The 27,906-nt window shown below is 46.9% G+C and overlaps 1 protein-coding gene across 6 annotated transcripts in view; it reads right to left on the bottom strand.

The window, feature by feature from the left end:
* Window positions 1-27,906, bottom strand: part of dclk1b (doublecortin-like kinase 1b) — a 74,761-nt gene that overhangs the window by 43,767 nt on the left and 3,088 nt on the right. For all 6 annotated transcript variants that reach the window (XM_064302201.1, XM_064302202.1, XM_064302204.1 and 3 more), the window contains exon 3: window positions 25,850-26,196. In XM_064302201.1, the coding sequence (XP_064158271.1) occupies window positions 25,850-26,196 (347 nt within the window). The remainder of the gene's footprint in view (window positions 1-25,849; window positions 26,197-27,906) is intronic.

The following is a 27,906-nucleotide window of genomic DNA, read 5'->3' as shown; positions in this document are numbered from 1 at the left end:
AAAAGAAGTTGAGTAAGTCGCTCTGGATAAAAGCGTCTGCTAAATGCCTGTAATGTAATGTAATGTAACAAATACACAACATTCAAACCAACAGCCAGTCCCACACTAGGAAAGCTCCTCTCTGCTTTCCCCCAGAAGAGTGGCTCAAATTCTGCATTGCCAGCACAGACCATCGGCACTCCTAATAACATCCGTCTGGGTAAGCCAATCTACTCATTATGCTTAATGCCTAATGCAGGGGTGGCCAACCCTGGTCCTGGGGAGCCGCAGGGTCTGCTGGTTGTTGTTTTCACCTTAACCCTCCTGTTCTGTTCATTTTTTAGGTACAGCAAAAATGTTCCCGGGTCAATCCCCATACAGGGGGGGTTTGCAAATACATGAAATGAACCATTTTCATTTAAAATGTTGATTACACTAATTAAGGCCAGTAGAAGAAGTTTCATACTGAAAAAATAATTTTAAGTATTTTTCCTAGATTTTCAAACTTTAAAAAGGGTCAATTTGACCCGCAACATAACAGGAGGGTTAAATACAGCAACCACTTAGACTGAAGAAACCAGGTGAGGAGAGTTAACGGTGTAATCAACTGCTATAATTGATAATTAAGTGCAGAGTAAAAACTAAAACCAGCAGACCCTGTGGCTCTCCAGGACCTGGGTTGGCCACCCCTGGCCTAATGCTATCTGAACACCTCAGAGACAAAAGCTGTGGCACAGAGAAATTAAAATGCGGGACTTCACCATTTCTAGAACAAGACTGAGAGCTCACGCAACGCAGGTCCTCTGTTTGAGGACGCAGCTTACATAACGTCTACACTCCTGAATCACCGCACAAGTGACATTTTAACATCACTGTCCAGGCAGTGCTGGGTACTACGTGACACCACTCTGCAAAAAGCAGCCCTTACCAGTATTTTAACACCTTGGTTTTTTATCCAATTTACACCCTGTGATCTTGAGTTTTCACATCTCACAGCTTTTCAAATTCTCAGGAGGAGAACTGCTGGAACTGAAATTGCTTTTGTACTTTTTGTGTGTGCATATTTTTTCATACCTTGAATGATCCGTAAAATGTCTTGAGTAAGGGACGCAGAAATGACGCTTGATAATACTCAGGGGAATAATACTCAGCAAATAACTGCAGGTTTACTGTGAAATCCATCATGTCCAGAACACTTTTCACCACTGTAATATTACACCACTAGTTTTCTGTAAATACATGCTTGTGTTAAGATAAATTTTTTTTTTTTTTTTAAATATTGACAACCTGTTGACCTGCAGACATGATTGTGGGGGCTGTATACATATATACTTGAATTATTGAGGAACAAAATGCAAACCAGCAGAATGACTGAACTGTGAACCTAAATGTCTAAACTGCCTAATATACTGTATGTTATGCCTTAAACAGCATCATGTAAGCTGCACATTGAGAATCATTTATTGCAGGACACTTCAAAAGGTCTAATCCACAGTGTCCTACATTTACAATCACATGTGCAAACTGTAAATGATCACCTGGGACAAAGTACAGGTGCACTGGAGTGTAAGCAAACCCAGCCCTCAGTCCTACACCTTCTATAAAACCTGGCTCGAAAAGGACAGAATACATTCTCAACAGAAACTTGCATTCAGTTAGCTTTACTCACAAAGGTATGAAATTCAATCATTCAATAAAAAATAACATACATATAAACAAGTATTCAGTCACTACTAGGTTCCGATCAAAGACACCTGCAACTTCGAACTGCAGACAATATCCTTCAGTTATAAACAGCATATAGGCCTATGCGTGTGAAAACTTCATCACACTTTTCAGCACGGTTAGAGGGAGCATGCACTCTAAAGTGAGGCTGCATTACCCAAGAGCAGGGGCGCCACCAGGGATTCTGGGCCCCATGGAAAAAGAACTCACATTGGGCCTCCTCCACACCATAAAATCCCATGTTCTAGTATTTTCTGTGGGTCCCTGTCAGTCAGGGCCCTTGGAATCATCCTAACTCCCCCCCCCCCCCCGTACAGCGCCCCTGCCCAGGAGCTCGAGGCCCAGCCAACGCGCTGCCTCCGTCGCAGATGAACACGCCGCAGCTGACTGATTTCCCCGCGCAATCGCCTCCATTCCTCATTAAAACGGAAGCACAGACGAGCCTCATTAAGGGCGGGGAAGGCGATCAGAGCCTTCCTCCGTTTCCGAATGAACAACCCCAGAGCTTGTCATCATAAATTTTACTCTCACAGACGGAAAATAATGAGTGAAAAAGAAATTCTGGTAGAGTGAGGGAAAAAAAAAAATAAGGGAGGATTGCAGTTCTTATGTAACACATTACCATATAGGGACAGCAGCTTCTTTTGGGAAAAGGGGGGGGATGTATTAAAGTTTCATAAAGCTGCCTAATTCTTAAGACAGTCGATGGTCTTACAGGAAATTGCAGCCCTGCTGAGCTACAGAGAGAGAGAGAGAGCTTCCTACATAGCACTGCATTCAAACACAACCCAGGAAACACACCATTAATGCACCAGTATATACCAACAGGGAACTGCCACAAGGTTTGTAGCTTCAGAAAAAACAGGCAGGGCCCTTTTCAAGAGCGGGTTGCATCTTGTCTGGAATCCAAACAACTACAGGAAGACGAGGAGAGTTTTACTCAGTCGTCTCACAGAGGCTCTGAAGCGTTTAGTAAAGAAGCGTTTCTCACAACGGTCAACTCCTGGGGAGCGCTCCGGTGCAGGAAGGCAAAGTTCAGAAACACCGAAAACAAACGGAACCAACGAAAGCCTCACCCGCCTCCGCTACCCAGATCCTCAGAAGCCTCCGTTTACATTTAAACGCATTTACTGGACAGACTGTTCTGTCCAAATTGACTTCTGGGGGGGAAAGGAAAAGAAAATAAAAGAAAAAAAAAACTATGCAGAATTTAAAGGAACTTCCTGTGCACAGAGGCCCAGCCCTACTCTTTTTCGTGTATGGATCTCATTTCAGCACAGAAACCCCCCAGCTCAGGAATCAGATCCAGAAGGAGCACATGGAGCCATTATTCCAGGGGACCCCAGCCAGGGAACATTACAGGTTTTTGTTTTCATTTAGAAAATCAGCGGCCAATATAGACCCGAGGAACCAGGGAAGGTGAAGGAACTGTGCAATCAGTGGCTTAAATTGATCGATTTAGCTCGGCGACCTTGAATTAGACACTTGACACAGCGAACACAATCCAACTCGGCCCCACATCAGGAAGTGGATACTTTGAAGGAAGACTGCTGTGAACCAGACCTCTGGTACCATGAAGGTTTAGGCCTACCTGACAACAGGATAAAGAACTTCAGCCCACTCGCTTGATCTGACAAGCTTAAACTCTACAGTCACAAATACTGCGTTAGATCGAGAATAACTTGTCCTTGGCCTTTCTACACGTCGTCAGCCAGGAGATCCGCACCATCACATTCTTGCAGACCATCTTGAGGTAGTTCGATTTACATTTCAGAGTAAAAGCCCCCTGCGGTGCTCAGCGAATGTGCGAACCGAGAGCGAACAGACGGAGTACTGAGAGTACCGAGAGACATGGCGAGTAGCAGTTCCTAAATCAGGGAGACTTTTTAAAAATTGAGAAAACTGGTACCATCATTTCATGAAAGAAATGGCTTGTGCACACTTAGATATGACAGTAATTGGGCACCAGTGGGAAACAGACCTCAAAGTGTAACCTGCTACTACTGCCCTCAATGTCACCCTCAGGGGCACAGGCTGCCAAAATTGCCTCCATGGGACACACAGACGATTGGAAACGGCCCTTAATTTTCCCCCCCACACTTCTCTTCCTCTCTCCAGCTGTTAGTTCTCCAGGGAGAACCGTACATGGTCTTCCATAGAGGCCCACAGCCCTGTGCTTAAAAACCAAACGGGATCTCCAACCTGAGCTCACAGGCAGCTGGCAAGGGGTCAGGCCCCACCGCAGGAAGAGACAGAGGACCCCGGACATCAAAGGGAAGAACCAGGTGTCAGAACACCGCCTTTCCAATTGTGATGCAACAAAAAAAAAAATCTAAAATTCCAAAATTCTTTTTGATGCCATAGAGATGTATCAAACGGCGTGAGATATCAAGGCAATATTGATGGTTAAAAGAGTTCCTTTCACACAGAGGAGGACACTGCAGATGCATCAGCTGTGTGAAAGAAAAGACGGACATCTCAAAGGAAGAATAATGTGGCATAAAACCCACTGGCCAGCTCTCTGCAGGAAACAAAAGATGTTTTCTGATTGCTAATTACTCCTTCATTCTCACATAAAGCCCATGGATCAACTGCAGGGAAGGAGGCGAGGTTGTCAGCAGCCATACCTTGCCCCCTCACACAGAGATTCTCCGTCATGACCATTAGTACAGAGTGTAGTGTGATGAGGGGGGGCAGTGATGCAGACTTTGGCAAATTGGACAATGGCCACCAGCCACACAATAACCTGGACAAACCCACCCAGCACAGGGTAGGGTCCCGCTCAATGGACCTTAATGGATTTTTCACATTAGAAAGCAGTTTGAGTTCATGCTCTTCAAATTGTCACCGTGACATCTCCAATAACGCACACGCAGTCCAGACGGGCTGGCAGAAGGGATCTCATCACGCAGTTCCCGTCTGTAAGCACATGCTACAGGACACAAAGATCGGTTTCTGGGGCGACGGAGGAGACGAGGTGGGAGTGGAGGAAAGGGGGACTCGAACCCGATTTACCTCGTCTCAGTTTACGCCAGCAGCCTGCACGGGACCCACGCTGGGGAGGGATTATGCTCAGCCCGAGCGCCATCAGGCCTCTCTGACCTGAGGGAAGGGATTATGGGTAATGAGATCTCCCACAACAAGCTCTCCGAGAACACGCAAAGTTCAGCACACACAAGGGGAGTCCCCCTCATCGATTTTTATTATTTTTAATAAATGACTTCAACCATATTTCCGTGTAATTACATGGTTGAATTGATAACATTTAGGCTGTTTTTAATCTGTTTTAATAGAATAAAATTCCACAAAGCCTATCATTAGGCTTAGGGCTAGAATTGGGTTTGGGGTTAATGCTAGGAAGACCGTAAGTGGCAAGTTTAGGGTTATGTTCAGCGATGGAAAGGAATAAAGGACAAGCTTCAGTGCTCAATGACCCAAAAAGTTTTTCCCCAAATCTTGGCGCCTAACACAATAGACTTAGGTATTTTGCCATTTTATTCAGTGAAGCCAATTTTTTAAAAATATAAACAAGCTCAACCAGATCTCCTTGTGTTTCTTTTATTGAATTGGTGATATTTAGGCCATTTTTACTTCATTTTAATAGACAAAAAAAAATCCATATTTGATTTATCATTAGACTTAGGGCTGAGGCTGCACATGAGAGAGCATACATTAACTGAATGAGCCCAGTGACATTCTGTATTGGCATTTTTTTACTTGATATTTACAAACAAAGCTTAATACATGCAAATCATTTTAAAATCCATAACTTTATCATGGCAGAGTCATTTAGCATATCATGGCAAACAAATTCAATAAATCAAATACAACGTTGTGATTCATAATAAATGATGATAATGTTTTACAGTAGTGGCAAAATCTAAATTACAGAAAACATAGGAATTGGAAACTAAACCATGGTATTAGTTTAGTTTAGTTTATTAGGATCCCCATTGGCTGTTAGTATTCAACTCTGTCCTTTAGTAAAAGCACCTCTCAAAAAAGAATTACTGGAAAAAAACAACCCCACACACAGTCTGTACCCTCTCATTGTCTTCTTCAACAGGGAATCCTTGCTTTTTGTGAGCAAATAAATGAAACGAATGTTCTCTTCACACGGCGAGTTGCACAGCTGTTACATAAGACATGTCCTGAAGCACATTCAGGGTAGCGTGACAGACCGACCTGCCAGAGACGGTGTCAGCAAGATGGATGAGAACTTAAGATGGCCTCTTTCCTCAACCAGAAACCATCAAAATTATTCCACCCAAAGGGTCTCATTTGCTATGCATTCAAATTGCAGTAATATAGTTTTTCCCCCCCCTCATACCATTAATCTGAAAGGCTTGCGTACAATTTATTCTAAAAAATACCACTGTTGCATCCAATCAAAGTACAGAACAGAAAGTGTGTGAACTACCATGTGAACCCTTTACTCTTATTGGCTGTTGTCCCAGCCAACACAAAACGGTCTCACAATGTTGTGGTCATGTGGTGGCATCGTTGTAACACTGATAAAATGTTCCGGTAACATTGAGAAAACATTTGGTGATAGCAATTTTTCCAACCAATAAATTTGCCGAATGCAAATAAAACACTGCACAGTACTTAAGGTTGTATAAAAAGCACAAGGTATTTTACTAAATACGTGTTTTATGAGTTATAAGAATGGATACATGTATCGAAATGAGGAGCACAGAAATATATCAGCCTCTGCACAGATTATACTCTTCCCATAGACCCTGTGCACACATCACACAGTACGGATTCTGTGTAAAGTTACTACACATATTTCCACCTAATCACTGGTGATTTGTAGCCTATTTAGACATTTTTCCTTATTCACAGACACCTGATTTTGAAGCATAAGAACAGTAGAACAGCAAACAGGAGTTGGTGCCAAATTTGGTTCTGTATGTAGTTATGTTAATATGAATTAAGTTCGGGGGCTTATGTAGTTTATGTTTCCGGGACATTTTCCTAATTAAATTTGCTACACCTAAGATTACATGCATAAACCAATGACACCTGGCCAATTCAATATTACATCGAATATCACGTCACCTAGCATCAAGAAACCAAAGCATATTGATAAACAAATTAAGGGATAAATAATTTCAATAAAAAAGATCCAAGGATAGTTAAATCAGTGACGTGCGTGTTATGTTTATGAAAGCAGTTAAATTGGCTGCAGACAAAACAGCAAAACATTACAGAAAGATTTGGTCCTGTTCATCACAGCCTGTAAGGGGAAGACTATCCTACATCACAAGGCCTCTCTACGAAGGCCAGACTAAAGTTAATATTTCAAGACTGAGGTCTGCCGACAGGAAAGTAAAACATCTAGCAGTAGCAAAAGACGATGAATTGCTAACCAGAGCATACCGCCATTTTCTGTTAAAGTGGAACCCGGCACGTTGGCCAATAGGTACTTTATACTTTCGGCTTGAAATGTCTCATCCCAGAAACACAGGGGTTAGTGGGCATTATGCACTCCATCGCACTCGTACACCCTGTTGAATCCGATGACTGCAATCTCAATGGAGCTGCCGCTTACGGAAAACCAGTGCGAACAGTGAAAAATAATAATTCTAATAAACGGAAAAAAACCCAGCACATCTTATCGTCTGCGGTGCATTGTCATCTCAAAAAATCATCCGGAGCAAAAAAGCAATTTTCGCCTGCACTCTCTGTCTCTTATCAAAAAGGGAGGGTGTCAGCCAGCTAATAAAATACAGGAAATGGGATAATAAAGCCAGATTCTGGATCCCCTTGCTGATTAGGGGTACATCTCTCAGTGTCTCTTCAGCTCTTATTGATGTGTGAATGGCTTTGTGGCTGATTTCCTTCCATGCTCTGGATCCAATATATTAAACACACCGCATTCCATCCACTGCATATTTCTTTTTTCATCAGTCACTGGCAGACCTGGGTCAAATACGCATTCAAATACTTTTCTACGCTTTTACTGATCTTGTCTGGTGTATTAGCACCAATGAATGAATTACTCTGGAAAAAATGCAAACCCCACCTTCTGGTCATATTGGCAGGCTCAATTATAACCAGGCAAGATCAATAGAGCACAGAAAAGCATTTGAATCCAAAACAAATACGTTATTTGACCCAGGTCTGGGTCACTGGAGGGTTACCAAGCGGAAGCCTGGTGAAAAAGCGGAGCGGTCTCAGATTCGGACCGAGCCGGTGCGTGTGTGACCGTGGTCGGCATGGCGATGCATGACCGGCTCTAGAGTCTCCCAGCGACGGGAGGGTTTCAGTCGGGTAGGACGATGCCATTTCGCAGTGGGTAAGGAACTGGGCTTGTAACCGAAAGGTCGCAGGTTCGAATCCCGGGTAAGGACACTGCCGTTGTACCCTTGAGCAAGGTACTTAACCTGCATTGCTTCAGTATATATCCAGCTGTATAAATGGATACAATGTAAAGTGCTAAGTAAAAGTTGTGTAAGTCGCTCTGGATAAGAGCGTCTGCTAAATGCCTGTAATGTAATGTAATTTCACCGCGCAGCAGCGACCCCCCCCCCGCTGATTGATGGGGCGTACAGAAGTCTGAGCTGCACTGCAAGCATCGTCCTCCAATTCATGCCCGTGGGAGCCTGTGCGGCTGGAGAACTGGGCTCCTGACCTAAAGGTTGCAGGTCCAACACCTGGTTAGGGCACTGCTGTAGTATCCCTGAGCAAGGTGCTTAACCTGCATTGCTTCAGTAAACGTTCGGCTGTAAATGGATGCTGTGTAAAAATGATGATAAAGTTGCTCTGGATAAGGGGGTCTGCTAAATGCTTGTGATGTAACCCCCAAACTGTGGGGAGATAACAAGCAGTGGCTGGTATCACAAGCTCTGGAGGAAAGCACATGATCTGCACTCTTCTGAATCGATAGCGCAGGTTGCGGAAATGAACACTAATAAAAAATATTGTGGGTGGGGAGGGGGGGGGAAAGCCTGTAGAAACAGAACATAATTCTCCATTACAGTGTACATTTACTACAACAGGGTTATACTCAGTGTATAGCCATTAAAGTCATTATTATTTGAAGTTGAAAAATGGCCTTTTAATAAAGCAATATCTTTACTAAAGCAATAAGGGACATATAAAAGGAAGACACATGCAGCAGATAGGTTTGAGTTTGAGCTCAGTTTTTGTGCCTACTGCCATCTAGTGGACAATTGACAAATTACATGAACACAATTGTTTTCTCAAACACCATCTAGAGTTCACACAAAGAACTACAAATGGGTTGGGACACTTAAGACTATCAATGGGTCATCAAATTACCCGTGTCCCTTGTTCCCCATAAACAGTCACCATAGAATATAGAATACCAATTTATGATGCTGCAATTACAAACACATTTGGCATTTTGCAGGCAGCCACACGCCACCATTTAACCTTCACATGTCAAACTGATCAAGAAAAGCAGGGTAGGACTTCGTTGCTACTTGGTTCCCGGGAGGAAAATTCAGTTACTGCTGTTAGTGGGGTGGATGGGCCTCTGTACCAAATCTTCAGAAATCCAGAGATTCTTTGTGGTCATTAAAAATCCCACACACTTTTCAAAAGCGTAGGGTGGTTGACTGCAGTGTCACAGTCAAATTCCCAAAAAACCTTCTCTCAGTATACATTTCGACCTTAAGTATTTCCTAAATCTGATCTCAGGCATTCCTACACACTAACCTTTATCCATAGAATGTATACAGTAAAATCATAAAATTTAAAAGTAGAGCATAAGAGAATAAAGGGGGAAACAAGAATTTCTCATTACTCATTACAGCCCATGGAGGGTTTCAAACCGAGCTGCACTTCCTCCCTCAACCACAGGAGGGCAGTGGCTGATTGATATAAATAAGCATTGTGGGCGTAACCAGAATACTGCAGGTGGGATTGGAAGCCCGCACTCTCTGCTTTGCTTCATTCTTTACCCACTTTCCTCACAGGGTGTCAGAGGTTGAAGGTACACTGAAAGCACAGAAGTATATCAAAAGAGACAATCAGCCTATCTCAGGAGACAGAGGGAAGAGAAACAAGTGGTCGTGGCTCTGGAGAGTAACGCAATGTAACGTAACGTAGCGGCACAGAATGATGATGTAGCAGTATCTGCGCCTCTCATTTGAGCTCATTCCCACAAACCTCCCAGATGTAAATAAATCACGCTTGTGACATATTCCCCACCAAGATACGCTTAATCCAGGCACTTATGAAAGACGCGTCAGCAGAGGAGACCCACAGCTCTTCACAGCTCTTGTGGGTTCGTTTCTCCCAGGCTGAGTTACTGTGAACGCTGGTGACAGGAATGCCTCTGCAGTCAGAGCGCCAGGCGCCACCACCAAATTCATCATCTAATTAGAGAAAGTGTGTGACGAACGCCCAACTCACAAACACCCCCCCGACTCCCGTCCCTGCCCCCGCCCCCCCCCTGGTCCCACCCCCCATCCCTGCCCCCGCCCCCCATCCCTGCTCCCACCCCCCGTCCCTGCCCCCATCCCCACCCCCGTCCCCACCCCTGTCCCCAGCCCAAGCCAAGCCCAGCCCAGCCCAGCCATGAATCATATGCAGAGCAACATCACATTCACCCAGCTCATTCAATCTCCAGACAAGCCCGTTCGACCGTTATTCACACACAGAAGGCAGACAGGGGTTCTGCGGGGTACGGGTGGTACAGTTCTCCCATAGCAGGGCTTTGACAACATGCTGTATTTCAGCTCCGGGCATTAAAAGGAGCCACCGCTCCATTCAGGTCAGTTTGAAGTGGCGGCTCCTGGCAAGCGGCCACCGCTCGAACAGACGGGGTCAGAAACAGCCACGCGGGCGACACTGGTGATGCAGCATCGCCTGGCGAAACGTCCCGCATCGGGCCCGCCCCGCCCCGCCTCCCCCCCGCTCCATAACTAATGAGGCGGTTTGTCAGCGGCATTAAATCTCTACAGCGCAAGCCGGTGATTGTGAATTATGAATCCGGCTCGCTCCCCTCTCCAGCGTGCCGCTCGGCACCGGGTGCGTGCGCGTGTGAGTCGCTGTAACCGTGGAGCCGGTCTGACAGGCACACGCTTCTGCGCATGGGGCTGTCCGCACGTGTAGCGCGTCAAAGCAAAACCTCAGCGGGAATTAGATCTGCCTCATTACTGGACACACGGGAGGCTGAAGTTCCTGGAGGCTTTTATTTTGAAATTTTGAGGGAGTTTCCAGGTTAAAAAAAAAAAAAAAAAAAAGTGATTCATTTGGAGCACAGCAGGCCCTGGCTGAAGGAATATCAAGTCTGCGGGTTTACCCCTCAGAGGCCTCACCTCTGAGGGGTAAAATGGGAGGAGCGATTTCCACCCCTCCCACTCGTCCTTATTAAAGGGCCACTGCTCTGTAGCGACGCTTGGCCCGTTTGCTACACAAAGCACAGCAAATGCACCTTCTATGCCTCACCTCGGCTGAAACTAGGACAAACATACAAGAGATTCATAATCTAGGGGTGGCTGGCTATTTTTACAACTCACGCCCCCCACCATCCTACCCCCTCCCTCCTTTATCCTCACCAATTTCAAACTGCACCTGGGCCTGAGAGTCACTGCACTGCAGTCTGCCCCTGCGAAAGGAAGACCACACTCACCGCAGCACCACAGTAACCACCATCCCAACTGCCACACCGGAAGAGAACGCACCAATCAGAGGCCTCCGTCTCACTGACCAAACAAAACCAGCCACGCACAACTGCTGGAACTACAATCTCTACTCCCACACCGTGAGAGAATGCACCAATCAGAGGCCTCTGTCTCACTGACCAAACAAAACCAGCCATACACAACTGCTGCATCTACAATCCCTACTGCCACACCAGGAGAATAACGCACCAATCAGAAGACTCCAACTCACTGACCAAACAAAGACAACCATGCACATTCACTGCTGAGTCCTGGCCACATTGCATTACAGGCATTTAGCAAACGCTCTAATCCAGAGCAATTTACACTACATAGCATTTACATTGCATCCATTTACATTACACCCAGCTATATCATGCAGCTGGATTTATACTGAAGGTTAAGTACCTTGACGTAATGCAGGTTGAGTACCTTGCTTCCTTACCCATTATACTACATTGCCAGTCACAGCTGGTGAATGGCATAACTATGGCTCGAACCCAAGACATCCGGGCTATGAGGGTCACCGTGGAGGGAGAAGGAGGACGGTTTTAAAACAGGTGTGTGAAAACAGCGAAGAAAATGTGAGAAGCAGCCTCACAAGCAAGAGACAAGAACCACCCACTCCACCCTGCCAATCAGCCGAAGTGCCTTGGACAGCTTCACTTGTTGCGTAACACGCCGTCAGACTAAAATTAGCACCATTATAGGCATCCAGAAAGGAAGCATGAAAAACAAATCACGCTCAACACTGAGAACTGAGACATCGGACTCTTCAACTTCACAGTTTCAAAAGAAAAAATACCAGGAATACTATTAAAATGCATGCTTTCGGGGCATTGACCTGATGTTAAGTGACGCGCAGCCAGGATTCATTTAATCAAACATATGAAATTAAGGTGAACAGAGACCTTGAGGTCGCAGGACCATCGGTAAGTGCAGGGTGAGCCAGCGATGAAGGCGGGAGCTCATTTTCCAGCTCTTAAGCGTTCCATGTGGAACGCTCAATATTTAATCTCATTCACCGCACACCGCTTTCTCGCGCTGTCCTTGCGCTGTTCGCGCGCTCAAATTAAAAGCCAACAAAGAAACAATCCAATGCGAGATCACAGAATCGGTAGTTTCTGCAGTTTGAAGAATGCAATCAGGTTTCAGAAAGCTAAAGTAGCAGGAGGTGATAACTAGAGTCTGTATCTGACCGTCAGACAGACCGTCTGGCGCATAAAAATAGATCTACCTGCGCCTCCCCACACATGACCTGGAGATAAAATGGCGCACTAAAAAAAAAAAAAAAACACAGCACACAGTGGAGAACAAAGCCTTCCGTTCCTGTCCAGAAAATTCCCTGGAGTGAGAGCAGCGAGAACAAGAGATGAGAATGTAAAAGAAAAGAAAAGAAAAAACAAAAATAAAAATGCAGCCAGTCGAGGTTGCAGCCAATCGCTTTCAGCGATGCAATGGGGAGCTTCCATTGTTGTGGAAGTTCTGCAGAGAGGCACAACCTATATTAAACATTTTCAATGATGAACAGTGTGCATCTAGAGGTAGGCTATACAAAGCTGGGTGGCTCATCCTTTTAAAGACAATGCTCTAGTGTTGTGGAGAGGCCCCATGTCCTGGTATCAAATCCACACCATGCTAGCACTGGCTTCGGCTGGCAGCTCCACAGGGCAGCACATAATTGGGCTTAGCATCACCAGAGCAGAGAGGGTTGCCAGTTTGTAGGGCATTTATGTCCACCGGAAAAAAAACCCACTGATCAACTGGTCACCTGCAGCCCACCTGCAGAAGATACACATGAAGAGACCTCCTGCTCAACGTCCTTATGAGCTCAGAGAAAGAAGGGGTAGATGACATCACACAATTTGAAGGACAGCACATGCCCAAACTGACAGAAGTTTGGAGTGAGAAGCACAAACCCACGAAGACCAGAAAAAAACCAAAATACAAAAAATTGTAAGATGAGGAGAGCACTAAAATGTGCTATTAGCTGACAGAGTGGTCAGTTGGAAACCTGAGCTCTTAAGAACAACAGAAGTATTGTTTGGTCTCTTCGGGTTAAATCAATTTTAAATACGCATAGAAAAAAACAATCCACAAAATGTCAACTCAATAAACATGACGGCTATGACCAGCTCCTCCAGCCATGACCACGAGAGAGCCATTTTCAGAAGGGGAGGGGCACGGGCCGGTTACCAAGGAGACCAGACGACAGCAAGACAAACCTATTTTTTTTTGGAAGGCATGCCCTGCCCTTTTTTTCTTTCCAAACGGTTTCCTCCTCATTTTCACTGTAATAAATAATAAATGTTAAACAGAACAATCCTGGCAGAGGCATTTGCTCAGAGCACAAACACTCCACCGTGCCACAAATCTGCAGCTCTGTCTGTGATGTGAGAAACACAGCAGAAGATACAGAAGAGAGGAGGGGGGAGGGAGAGGGAGAGGAACTGAACAGGGTGAGAGGAAGCGAGAGAGAGACAGAGACAGAGAGAGAGAACAGGCCCACTGCAGCCTCCTGGCCCTATATTGATTTTTCTCTCCTCAGTGACACAGCTGATCTGGGTGTAGCTATCACTCTAATTCTCTCATTTTCTCTGTCACACATTCTCTCCCTCTCACATTCTCTCTCTCTCATACACATTATTCCCTCTCTCTCTCACATTATCTCTCTGTTCCAGGGCTACCTGGAACACACTGATCAGTCAGGATTATCGGTTTCTAGTTCAGGAGAGAATAACTAAGCAGCAGCTGCAGGGAGATGAGATCTCACTGCACAGAACAGCCCCGAGAAAAGCAGCTAAAGCAGCTTGGTAGGAGCTGTCCGTGGTGCTGAATCCCTCCAGTTCTGCAGCACTAAAGCCGTTTCCACATTGAAGAGACAGTAATGTAGGGGAACTTAACAGAAAAAAAACAGACAGACAGTCTCCATGGTAATGTCTGCATAAATCATAATTTGATGCATCACAGAATTCTATCATTTTCCGATTATCAAATTACACTAATTCAGTATTGACATTAGGTGACGTGGACAGATTCAGACTATTGTTTTCAACGTGTCAAAGACAGAGTGCTCATTCAGAGGCTTTTGGCTCCTGCCAAACAGACTACCTTGGGCCTTGACCCCTCTCACATTACTGCGGTACAGGGGGGGCTTGGAGAAATTCAGAACCAGTTTAAAATGGGAGAGCATGCCAGCACAGTCATTCATTATTGAGAGTTTTTAAAGCCTGATCCTCCTGAGGCAGCCATTCATTATTACTGACCTTCCGCTGTTGCGTTGTGGGATATCTCCCACGGTATGCCAAAACCACCGGGGGAGGGGGGGGGTGGCGGGTTGTGCTTCCTAAATGGGAAAAGGGTAATGGACTGCACCTCCATTCGGAACAGCAGAGGGACAAGCCTTATCTCACAGAGCCACAGGAGAAAGGCAAACAAGGGAGAAGCAGAAGCGCTCATCCGGGACAGTGTCAGGGGGTTCGCACGGTTTACCCAGCCAGTGTGTACCCGCCCGTCCCGAAGCGTATCGGTCACAAGGGCGAGTCTGTTCTCCGTGCACACGGATCAGGCCGTGGGATCAGATAAGGCCCGGCTCACTTAGAACTGAATCTGTGCGGAAGGCCAGAGCACCGCTGGCTCGGGCACGAGGGCCAGAGTGCGCGCGGAAGCACGCGTTTCCGTCTCCGTGGCTACCGAGCGGGAAATGATGGTAATGCTGGGAAATTATCACCTCCGTTTATCACTCGTCACAGAGGACAGAGGCTCCATGGGCCTGTTCGGGTGAACGTGTGTGTGTGTGTGTGTATGTGTGTGTGAGCGTGTGTGTGCATGTTTGTGTGTGTGTGTGTCTGTGTGCGCATGTTTGTGTGTGTGTGTGTGTGTGTGTGTGTGTGAGCGTGAGCGTGTTTATGTGTGCATGTGTGTGTGTGTGTGTGTGTGTGTGTGAGAGAGAGAGAGAGTGAGCGTGTTTGTGTGCGCATGTTTGTGTGTGTGTGTGTGTGTGTGTGTGCACGCATGTGTGCATGCTCTGCTCGTCTTTACAGTGGCTACGGTTGTTCAGGAGGGCAAAATTCCTAAATAAGAATTAAAGTATCAGTTATCACTACCACAGGGCGGTGGGCCTCATCTCAGTATGAAATTCCAAAAACGTAAATCAATTTTGGTTTCCTTCCAACCACAGAGTATCTGGATAGCAGTGCACTCTGCTTCATTGCCCCCCAGACATTTACGACCGACTACCACTCAACAGGTTTTTCATACCTGACAGAAAACCGTTTCTGACCCGACTGTGCAGTGCTTTCAGTGAGCCATGAATAACTGCAGAGAGACTAATGCTAAATAAACCGCAGGGAAGGTATTGGCATGTTCTCAGAGCAACCAGGACTCAGTCCTCAGATTCTGAGCGGTGAAGATCAGGAGCTCGCTGAACCCCTTCATTACATTACAGGCATTTAGCAGGCGCTCTTATCCACAGAGACTTACACAGTATTTTTTACATTGTATCCATTTATACAGATGGACATATATTGAAGCAATGCAGGTTAAGAATCTTGCTCAAGGGTACAACTGCAGTGTCCTACACGCGAATAGACCCTGTGACCTTTAGATTACAAGACCAACTCCTTACCCATTATACTACACTGCCGCCCAGCTACAGCTCTCCTTCAGCCCTCCTACAGTCCATTCAGAAACACGCTCTTCACAAGAGCCTGCTCTTACATCAGCAAGACTGCACTTAAGCCCGAGGAAAACGGTGGGAAGCTTACATCAGCTCGGAAAAAAAAAAAAAAAGAATCAATAGAAAAATATACATGGAGCGCTCAGGGTGACGAGCTCGTCAGAAACCGGCCTACAGCAGCAATTCATCCAGAGTACGTCCCAGTGCCCTGCAGAGCCAGCACAAATGATGATTCATGCATTTGCGAGCCACTTTATTTATACTTTATTAAATAAAAAAAAAAGCCTTCAGCTTTCTTTCTGACTGAGCAGATCTTCCGTCAAACCTCCTCCAAGGCAGTGCCTTTTACTCCAGAGACTTCAGAAGCTTTTCTCTCACAGGACAGAGAGCTTTCTTCATACACGGCTGGGCAGGACATCCACTAAACCACAAATAAGCCAGCAGTGTATAATCAGCCTGAGGAATTTCCACCCCCCCCACTCCCCTCCCCCCAAAACAAACATTTAATGCTCATCTCACCAGTGATGACAGGCAGGCATCACTGTGCTTGGAACACAAGTGCACACACTGCAGCGGCAGGAAAAGGAAAACCCGATTATTTGCATTCGAGCGGGAAAATGACGTTGCAGCTGAACGGGGCTCACATGACTGCGGAACGGGGGGGGGGGGGGGAGGCAGCGGGGGGGTGTTTAACGGTGCTCCTAAGTGTGGGCTGCGTTCGCGCTGAAAACAGACACAGGCCTACCCTGCGAGGCGGGGAAGGAGGTAAACAGCAATTACAGTTCCAGCACTAGCCCGACGCTGATGCTACAGGCCGCGGTGCGCTAGGCGCTAAGAGGGCTCATTAGGAGAGGGGGAGGGAGACGTCAGCGGGACCGGGGCCCGAAGGAAGGCTGTAATTACACTGCGCCCGGGACCCGCGGAGCGGTGACACTCCATTCCTCTCAGAAATACACTATCCCTCTCAGAAACACACTCCGTTCCGCTCTGAAATACACTCCATTCCTCTCTGAAATACACTCCTTTCCTCTCTGAAATACACTATCCCTCTCAGAAATACACTCCGTTCCTCACAGAAATACACTCCGTTCCGCTCAGAAACACACTCCGTTCCGCTCTGAAATACACTCCATTCCTCTCAGAAATACACTCCTTTCCTCTCTGAAATACACTCCATTCCGCTCAGAAATACACTCCATTCCGCTCAGAAATACACTCCGTTCCTCTCAGCAATACACTCCATTCCTCTCAGCAATACATTCTATTCCTCTCCATAATACTCTATTCCTCTCAGCAATGCACTCCATTCCTCTCAGCAGCGGTGCCTGCCTATCCTCATGAGGAACTCAGCGACTCGCCCAGAAGCGAAGCCTAGAATGCCTCACCCCACAATGTACTTGCACCTGATCTCTCGCGTGAGCGATGACCAGTGCACCATCCCTCAGCATGCCACAATGACTCGCACTACTGCATCATCCGCTCAGATATATTCGCTACTCTATTCCTCTCAGAAATACACTATACACTCCATTCCTCTCAGCAATGCACTCCATTCCTCTCAGCAATGCACTCCATTCCTCTCAGCAATGCACTCCATTCCTCTCAGCAATGCACTCCATTCCTCTCAGCAATACACTCTCTTCCTCTCAGAAATACACTCTCTTCCTCTCAGAAATACACTCTCTTCCTCTCAGAAATACACTCTCTTCCTCTCAGAAATACACTCTCTTCCTCTCAGAAATACACTCTCTTCCTCTCAGAAATACGTGCTTTTAATGAGGAAACCAGGCAGGATTGTATGAGACAGACACAAAGCCTCCAGTGAAATGAGACTCTAAAGCCTGTCTATCGTCGTGGCGATGAGCCGTTGCTATGCCTCAGAAGGACGCTAGCGGGCTACGCAACCGGTTTTCCTTTGACTGTAGAGCAGAGGCGTTTTTCCCCTGGTGTTACCAGGTGGAAATGGAGAAGATTAAAAATAAATAAATAAATAAATAAATAAAAAATTGATGAATGCCAAATGACAGCTTCCTGCCAAGAGAGGAGGGGTGCGAGAAAGCAGATCAGAGCAAATCCGAAATGCATCAGAGCCCCCTGTGACACAAATGTCCCTTCCGGGTGATCTGCGATCCAGAAAATGGAGATTGATTTGTGCGGGACAGCCCAGGCCTGTGTCACCAATTAATGGCAAAGTCAAGGTCACAGAGAGGACAACGGGCTGAGTCTGAGAGCTGGCATCTGTGGTCCGTCAGAGGAGGCGGCTCAAGTGCTTCCTGGAGAGCAGAAACGGAGCACGCTGAGCAGGATGGTGAAGGGGGGCGGCTAAGCACAGCAGCCCGACTCACTGTATTCAGCAGAACCAGGGGCGCTAACCCCCGAATTCAATACAAGAGCCAATCAGTGAGAGTTTAAATTCCCACTGATGCATAATAACATGCAGACAGAGGAAGCCCACAGCCCTGAATCTGTCCTCAGCTGAACACTGACGCCTGATTCAAGGTGCGGCACGGACTCATCAGACAGAAGGTTCCAGGTGTTCATGAGAAAATTAGCTAGCTGACTCCACCACAGAGGGGGGGCATGGGAATGCCTTAGGCAAACACCTCCATGAGATGGCGCGAGACAGTGGAAGAGGGAGAGGGAGTCGGGGAGAGCGAGATCAGAACGAGAAAAAGGGAGAGAGAAGAGAGGAGAGAATGCAGAGAGAGAAAGAGAAGCGGAGGAGAGGAGAGAGAGCGAGAGAGTGAGAGAGCAAGAGAAAGTTCGAGAGAGCAAGTGAGTGAGAGAGAGGGCGAGAGAAAGTGCGAGAGAGTGAGAGAGCACTCCACCGTGCAGGAATTCTATTTAGAGCCACTCAAGCCCATCCCAGCTCCAAAGAGCCCTCTGGCTCTCCCACGTGGGCCAGTCTCATCCGGCCGGTCGCCACGGCGGCTCCAGGCTCCTCCCCCTAGCTCCGCACGGCCCCCGTGACTCAGCACTCTGCAGCTCGTGGGAGTCCGTACAGCCTGTCACTCCACTTACCAGGCTCCGCAGCTGCCCCTGTCACTCAAGACAGGTGGGAGTGACAGCTGGACCCCTGCCAGGGTAAGGCAGGGTGTGGTCTCCGGGGTTCCCAGGTCAGGGAAGTGAACTATGGGCAAAGCACAACCTGCCACTTCACAGCGGGACAGCAGCCAATCAAGGCACAACAAATTGACAAAAAAATAATAAAATCTCAGGCCCAGGGAATCTACCAGAGGAGCAACATCAAGGCAAAAAACGTGGAACGGTGTTTGTTTGTTTGCCCTTCTCTTTTACCAGGTGGTCATGTTCAAATATTATTACTCTCTTTTCCAAAGAGACTTGGCCCAGACAGCTAGAGCCACAGGCACAGTTTCAGAGGAGACTCCACAAAAGCAGCTAGAGTTACACAGACATGGCTGGAGCAGGTTTTCCCCCCAGAGAGTACTTCTTTTAAAATTTAGTTTTAACTACTCCTAAAAACGCATACCTGATCCCTCACCCACTCGGGGCAGAGAGGGCAGGTCGGTATGCCCGTTAAACAGGTGATAAAACGGCCATGAAGGCAGCAGTTATCTGACAGCGGGGGGCGCTTCAGCGTCCGAGGGCATATGGAGTCACTGCGTGACCGCAAGCAGGCCAACGCTTCAGACGCCAGCCTGCCAACGGTGACAAGTACGCGCCCAGGAAGAGAATTCATCCAGCCCATTTAGCAATGCAGGGAGCGCGCCCAGAAAATTTTTCACATTGCGGCACAGTCACTTAACAAAAACAATGTTATACATCCATGTCAATGAACCTGCCAATATATAGTGGCAGTGCGGTGTCAACAGTGTCAATATATGTAACAATTCAAACATACACACAGCCCGAGGAGGAGCGGTTTCACGTGGCCTTCTTCATCAGTACACGAGCGTCCATCAGCATAAGCAGTGCACTCAGTTTACCGTCGGAAAACCCAGCCAGCCATTTTGGATGAAGTGTGAATGACATCTGCGTCCAGGCTGTCGGTGCAGCCAGCAGCAGCTTACTGGATAATGGCAGCCTGGGCCTCCAGCCCAAGGCCCCCAGCACAGGGCCCCAAGCACAGGGCCCCAAGCGCAGGGCCCCAAGCCCAGGGCCCCAAAGCCGCTTCCCAGCAACACGACCGAGGGGCCCTACAGCCCCACAGCCCTGCACCAGGCCCCGATTCCCTCCACTACAAACCTGAGTGACATCACTGCTGCACAGCGCTACTGCAGGGGCCGTCGCTAGGCAACCGGCTCGGGCAACCACATCGCCATAGAAACCGGCCAAGAAAAAAAGAAAGAAGGTGGGGAGTGTGTGTGAGAGACAGAGAGAGAGAACTCCCTTTTTCTTTGAAAAAAAGGCACAAATAAAGAAGGGAAGACAGTCTATAAATAGCAACTAGGTGAAGAAGTGAAATGAAACTGAGTAACAAAAAATATTAACCCTTTATAGAGTACGTTTTTTGGAACCTATTTTCAGTCAGTGTTCTTCAGAGCTCATTCAGTTCCATCTCACCTTTCCCTCCTACTTTCCACACAGTTCTTTTGGCATTTCATAGAGAACACAAGCCACCTTCTTTCTGACAACTCACTTGATATCGGAATCATTATAATTTTAATTAAAGTGGAGAATGTGTTCATTGAATTTCCAATCAAGGTTTACTGCGTGGATGCATTAAGGCAAAGCTGTGCATTAATTACTGAAAAGCTTTGCACTTCCCTGCCTGGGGCTCCAGTGCACTAAAATTGGCGTCTGTAAAAACATAAGGCTGCAGGTATTTATAGACACAGACAGACAGCCTCGCTCCAGCACGGTGGACCTCATGTGTCTCAGGTGTAGGGCAGATCTCAGGTGTAGGACAAGTCTCGCATGTGCGGCAGGACTCAGTCTGCAGAGCTTCGATGGTTTAAACGGTGGGTTATCATCAGGGGGACCATAGACCCCTGGGGTTCCTTCAAATTACTGTACGGGGCCCCTGGTCAGACTTGATATTTTTCAAATACCACCTTTTAACTTTATGAGGGGGGGTCCACTGGATGCCTTTGAGCCAGGTGGGGTTCCCGGGACCAGAAAAGGGTGCAGATCCCCATTTCCAACGACACCATGCAGCTCACTGCCTTCTCCTGGTGCAATCAGTGATAAGCCTGCTGTTGAATGAGGAAATAAAGATGAATCAAGGCTCAGTCTGCCCTCCCCACCCTCATTTCCCGGGCTAACTGTGCAGGACGGCGCTGTGGGGATCCTTGTACGAGTTCCAGAAACCCACTTTTCCACTTTTCAATTAATTTTGCCATTCCCCCCCCCCCCCCAAGGATTTTATCTGATGCGGTTGATTGCATCACCTCTTTCCTCTCTGAGACAAAGGAACGAGTGCTGAGGGAGGAGAAATATGAACCAAGCCTGCTCCCTTATAAACCCAACCATAGACCAAGAGAAAAGCAGTTGGCATGGAGGGGTACGGTGTGTGGGGGGGCGGGGGGGGGGGGTACTACTTCCATGGAAGCCACCCCTCCCTGGGTTGGGCGTGCATTGGGCGAGGCAGACGACACTAACGCTGCCCTCTTTGGCTCCGCCCCCTCTCCCACGGTGGCATGAGGCCGTTGAGGTGCCAGCTGGGGGTGTGGCGGAAGGCCTCAGACCATCTCTAAAACTCCGCCGCTCAGCTGGCCTTTGCGGAAAGGTCACCTCCCCCTGGCAGGATATTTATGGCTTTACAATTTCGTCGCAGGGCTGGTTACGGATGTCGCCTCGTTTACGTTGAGGATTTATAATCGGGTTCCTTGGCTAGCACGGTTCATTTGCATTAGCGCTACTGTTGTGTTGCGTGTGCACACGCTGTTCTGGGAGTGCCGCTTGCCAGGTCGGGCACTACTGTTCATATAAATCAAGTAAATGTTCCCCCTACATTGCACAAGTCTCTCTGGAAAAGAGCATTGGCTGAATGTAAGTGATGAAAAGAGCTTGCATAACTTCTCACCGCTCTTCGGACTTTACATCCTGACCGACCTATCTGATAATGAACTCACCTGACAACAGCTCCTATTAGAACTTCAATGAGGATGAATTAACAGCTCTGTTCTAGACCCAGTGCGTTCACACATGACCACAAAACTCAGGCCCGACTCTGCGATGCAACACTCTCTCTCTTTTCAGGTTTTTTTTCCATTTTTTATTTTTTAAAGAGCTGACGGGACAGTGAAGGATGTGCAAATGGATTCTGCCAAATGGCTGTAATTGGGGGAGGGGGGGGGGGAAGGTGTTTGGGGAGGGGTGAAGTATTTTGGTATGCAGCCCATGAAGGGGCAGCACCTGGTCAACAACCTGGGAAGAGCTGGGAGACGTTAAAGAACAGTGACGCTCCGTCACATGACAGTACGCCCGGCAGAACACAGCCAATAAGAACGCAGCTGCCCTCCTCCACGCTGGCACCAGCAGGGGGAAGAGTAAATAACAGGGCCTGTGCTCTCAGCGAGAGAGCTGGCCGCATGGTCCAGAGACACTCCATCAGGGACAAGCACTATATGCCCTGAGTGCTCCTCACTCCACAAAACAAATTAGTCATCCTCTGAAAATGATACCGTAATGCAGATTCAGAATATATGCAAGGGCAGCAGCAGGATATAATGGGTAAGGAGCTGGGCTCACAGCCTAAAAGATGCAGCTTCCATTTCCAGGTAGGACACTGCCGTTGCACTCAACCTCGATTATTTCAGTATATACCCAGCTCTAAAAATGCAAAAACATATATATATATATATAAATAAAATAGCTGAGCAAGTCATTCAGGATAAGAGCGTCTGCTAGTAATGTAATGTACATCCAACCAATACAAACAGCAATAACTGGTATATTCTGCAATATATTATATATTACTTATTATTATTATACATTTTCCTGTACAAATTATAGTATACATTAAGTAAAAATGTAATTTCACAAATAATTGAGTGATGTGTCTTTAATATTACTGGTATGTGAAGTCAAATGCTGGACACATTATCAGACCAATCATCTATTTCAACTAAAAATGAAATCAAGAATGGCACTAAAAAACAGAATCTTCCTAGATCGAAAAATACATTCAGATTCAGAGGAATAACACCTAAATTATGATGCTGTTTGGGCATCTATACTCGGTTGAAGCTTGAGTAAAGACTGACAACAGATTTTCTGAGCAGATGCAAGATCTGGGCAGTTTCAGGGACTCTGGTGTGCGAATGACAATCTGTTCACCAACAGATGAGGAACTAAAAGCTCATAATTTGGGAAAAAGTGGATGGTAAGTTTAGCTGAATGAACAGGAGGAAAGACTTTAAGTAGCCCAGCTGGAGATTTTAGTGAACCTATATAGCCAGTCCATAAGCGGGTTAATCATGCGACAAGCCTTCAATATTTTACATATCCTTGCGGGTACATATATGGCTGGACTTTCAGACTATCAAACTGCAAAATAGCATTAATTCCAGTCGTCAGGCTAATACAAAACTGATGCTGTAAAAGACAATATCAATTCCAAACCAGTCCAAATGTGAAACTTTACACTGAAAAACTATATATGAAATAAACCCATTGTTCAGGAAATGTAAAAAAGCATTTAAATTGGTCAAGAGGAAGAAAAGAATCTCGTTAATGCAAATAATGGTTTGAAATCAAGGTAAAATCAAAACAATAAATTAGCTACCAGTCTGTTGAGGGTGTGCCACATTGAGCTTGGCACTGCACTGTACCCGACTATCTACCCACGTCTAGCTACACCAGAATGAGCTCAGAACAATCCAGGTTTAGAGAGAGACACACCATTGTGCAAGAAGAAGAGCAAAGAAAGGGGGATGATTTGGAGGAGGAAGGCAGACACAGGGAAACTGGCGTCGAGCGCGGCGAGCACAAGGAGCTGGATCGCCAACTCTCAGGCAGGACCACTTCAGAGAGACCGTGACAAACAATTAACTTTCCCCCGCACTGCGCACCTTGGCGGCTTTTTCATTTCAAAAGCGATGATGGGCTTCCCTAGGTTTTTTTTTTTTTACAGGGGCGCTGCCGAATTCCGCGTGTCTGATGTTGGTGCGGCGGCGGGCTCGGAGGCGGTCCCGGGGGAGGGCGCGGGAGAGCTGCGACAGACAGCCGAGAGGAGGCGGGAGGAGTGAGGAAGAGGAGAAGCCCGCTTCTATTTCAGGCGCCCGTCTGGAGCAGCGGCGCACGCACAGACGTAGACGAAGAGGGCCATTGCCTCCGCACCCACTTTTTTTTTTTTTTTTAAACACACACCTCTCTCTCTCTCTCTCAGACGGGACGGGAGGGAGGATGACATCAGTGCAAACAGACGACTCTGACGAGTCTCGTCTCCCCCCCCCGTGCAAGGCGAGGGGTGCGAAAATGCTTACATTTTCACCGCCGAGATATTGATTTCGTTGCTGCGTTTGAAAATGAGAAAATAAACTCCAGAGTTATTACTGCAGCGTTTGGAAAAAAAAAACAAACAAAAAAATAAATAAAAATGAGGTGGATAATGGACCAGCGCCACGTTCTTCCCTCGTCTTCTCCAATGGACGTCACTTCTCATCGACACGGCGATTACATCATCGACAAGGGCACGTCTTTATACACTCAGCAAACCTCTATTAACGATCGATTAACTGATCATTGAGTGAGTCACACAAGATCCTGGGTAAGCAGAGAATGTCAGGACCTATGTTTCCACCCTACGTGTAGTTTGGTGTATTTGAGCTGCAGTGTCAGTTTTGAGGATCTCCCATGATGCTCCAGGGTACAGCCGGCATGAGCTCGGTTAGGTTTTAATTCTGGGCCACGCTGCACATCGTTGTGCTCAGGGGCTATAGCACTTTAGCGGAACACGCTAACCGCAGACCACAGCGGACTCCCTCATCGATGAAAACGCTCAGTTCTTTACAGGAAAAGACTAAACGGGTCTCGACGGAAATTCTCCCTTTCATTTTCACACTTGAGAATCCAGTGGCAGGACGGGAGGTAGAGAACCCGCAAAGTTCGCAAAAAAAAAACGAATTGTAATCATGTGATCGCTAATGGGGCCGTAGCACACACACCAAAACAATAATTGGCCAGTTAATTGGTAGATAATGTGCCACTACAGGCCATTACAGAGCACCACTTCACAAGGAAATGACACTGCTTTAACAAAGGAGTGAGTGACCCCTCAATCTCCACCCCCGGACAAGTATATCATTTATATTCTGAAAGCAGGAGAGTCTTTGCTTGTTCCATATCGATGCAGTCATATTAGAGATTGGAGGCTGAAGCGGGACTTTGATAATGCAGTACGTGCTGAGAATTTGCGGGCGTGCCTGCAAGACAACACTGGAAGCGGAAGCGAAGAGCGAAGAAGCGGCCAGGAATTTCGATCTTGTTCGTGCAGTTTCTTTTTTCCACGGCATTTCACATTAATGCTGGCATTTGATCAATCAGCAGGCTCGTTTTCTCATATGCAGGCAACACCCAGCCACTCAGGCCAGTCGAGGCTTAATCCATCCGACACATTATAAACCAATACATCGGCCTCCGATCTTTAAATCATTAAAACAACATCCAAGACCAGTCCGTCAACAAACCCAACGATTTCAGTCTTACACAATAACTGTCTGCCAAATGACAGTATACTAGTTCTCGTGCATGACAGATATTCCCAAATGGTTAGCTCAGGCAAAATGATGACCACAACAATGCGCGAAACAAAAACAGGATATTCTGAAATCAAAGACCCAAAAGAGAAGGGCGGGAACTTGGGGAAAGGTCCTACCCCTCCAGGAAAGACGCAGGTGTAAGGCCCCCCCCCCGCCCCTACCTGCTTTCCGTCGACGGTGTAGAGCCTCTTGACCACGCCGGAGTCGAGCTTGATGGCGTCGGTGATGTCGGTGAGCACCTGCTCGAAGGAGTGGGCGGTCTTCCTGTTGAGCAGGACGCGCACGGCCTTGCGCGGCTTGACGCCGCTGCGGATGATGGTGACCAGCTTGGGCCGGATGAAGTCCTTGCTCTCCCGGGTCTCCGAGGGGCCGGCCTTGGCGCTGCCGAGGGAGGGGGGGCCCCGGGCCGCCGCCAGGGTCTTCACGTTGACCGACCAGTTGGGGTTGACGTTCTTGGTGTATTCCAGCTTCTTGAAGGCCTCCACAGACCCGCACACGTAGCTCTCTCCTGGGGGGGGGGGGGGAAACAACAACAACCAGAGGCCAATCATGGACGCAAGCCACAACAGACCCAACCGCCAGCCTTGTAGACTGATCTATAAATAAATACATGCCTACGGCAAGCATGCCAACTGCACTCATCAGCCATCATTTTCTCCTCAGCTTTGGGGTGCAAGGGGGAGAACAATCTGGGCCCACACAGCTTTGAGGAACCGGCCAATCACTGTTCACGTACAGTGACGGCGATTGCATGTCAACAGCAATCGGAAAAGCATTTGTGGTCACTACGCTATTACAAGACTGAAGCATGAGCTTGGTCAATATTGAGGGAGATGGGATATCAAATTTCTTTGACTGGGCTGAATACAACACCACTGAGTAAGTAGGGGGGAAAATCCCACTCATGACAATAGAAAAAAAAAAACCTGTAAAGAAACCTGCTTACACAATTACGCAATAGGCAGAAACAGAATGCTGAGGATGCAATTCAACCAAGACTGCTCAGCAGATAAAAGTATGTTATGGCCAATCTAGAAAGGCATTTTTGTCATTGCCGGAAGTCTGCTTTAGTTTCCCTTTGAGGATTGGTTTGCGTCAATAAGCAAGAGAAGGTAAAACCCACGCCAAACTTCAGAAGAAGTTTCAACCAGAACGGTGCAGATCCTGGTTTTCCCCATTTAAAATCCTTCATCTTTTGCCAGAATCTCACAACCACAAAACGGTTGTGTTCCAGTAGCATTTCAGAACTACTATAAGAAAACGCGCTTTGAAGTAAGGAGTTAGCCAAATTGCACTAATGTCAATGAGAAGAGTATAAAATGCACGCTGATCCACAAAGCAGTGCGGAACCTGAGCTGACACTTTAAATAGGGAGGAGCTCATCCAGCAAATGCCTTTCACAGCAAAAGCCTGGTGTGTATGAGCTGAACATTAAACACAGCCTATTCCAGCTTTCTGTGGAGGTCTGCTGAACCTCAAAAATGTGAACAGGAGATAAAGAGAAAAGCTAAGGAAACCTGTGCTTAGTATATATGCAAATACCCCAAACTGTGCTTTGCATAGATAGAAATACCTCTCCCTGTGCTTGATATAGAAAGAAATACCTTAATATGTGCTTAGTAGACATAAATACTTCAGACTGTAGGTTGACATATACCTTGGTATAGATAGAAATACTACACCCTGTGCTTGGTATAGATATAAATACCTAGTTCTGTTCTTGGTATAAACAGAAATACCTCACCCTGTGCTTGGTATAGACAGAAATCCTGTACGTTTGTAAAATCCTGTACATTTGGAACACTGAGACAACGTACGTGCAACAGTTGTGTTTGCAAAGAACTGATCGCCATGCCTACACAAAGATCCAGATGACAGCAAACAAGATGACCATGGCAAGCAGAGGGACAGATATTAAATAATAATAGCCAAAACTGCATGATACCATCAGTGCTTGTCTTTAGAATTAGTTATACATCCTGCATTGCAACTGGCAGACAAATGTCCTATTCAGCCAATATTTGGCCAACCAATGCAATGGTAGGAAAAGCATCTCTCCCATATAGGACCTCTAAGTGGGTGCAACTTGTGAGCAAGTGCTTGCTCCTTGGTGTAACAGATTTGCTTGCAGCGCATACCCTCGTAATACACGGTCCAACAAATCACATCTTTATCACAACAGGAACTCTCTCTGTGTTAGTTACGTTGGAACAACGTT

Source organism: Anguilla rostrata, chromosome 12 (genome assembly GCF_018555375.3).
Source record: "Anguilla rostrata isolate EN2019 chromosome 12, ASM1855537v3, whole genome shotgun sequence".
Taxonomy (NCBI): domain Eukaryota; kingdom Metazoa; phylum Chordata; class Actinopteri; order Anguilliformes; family Anguillidae; genus Anguilla; species Anguilla rostrata.
The sequence above is the reverse complement of the archived record's forward strand: the minus strand, read 5'-3'. Positions and strand labels throughout refer to the sequence as shown.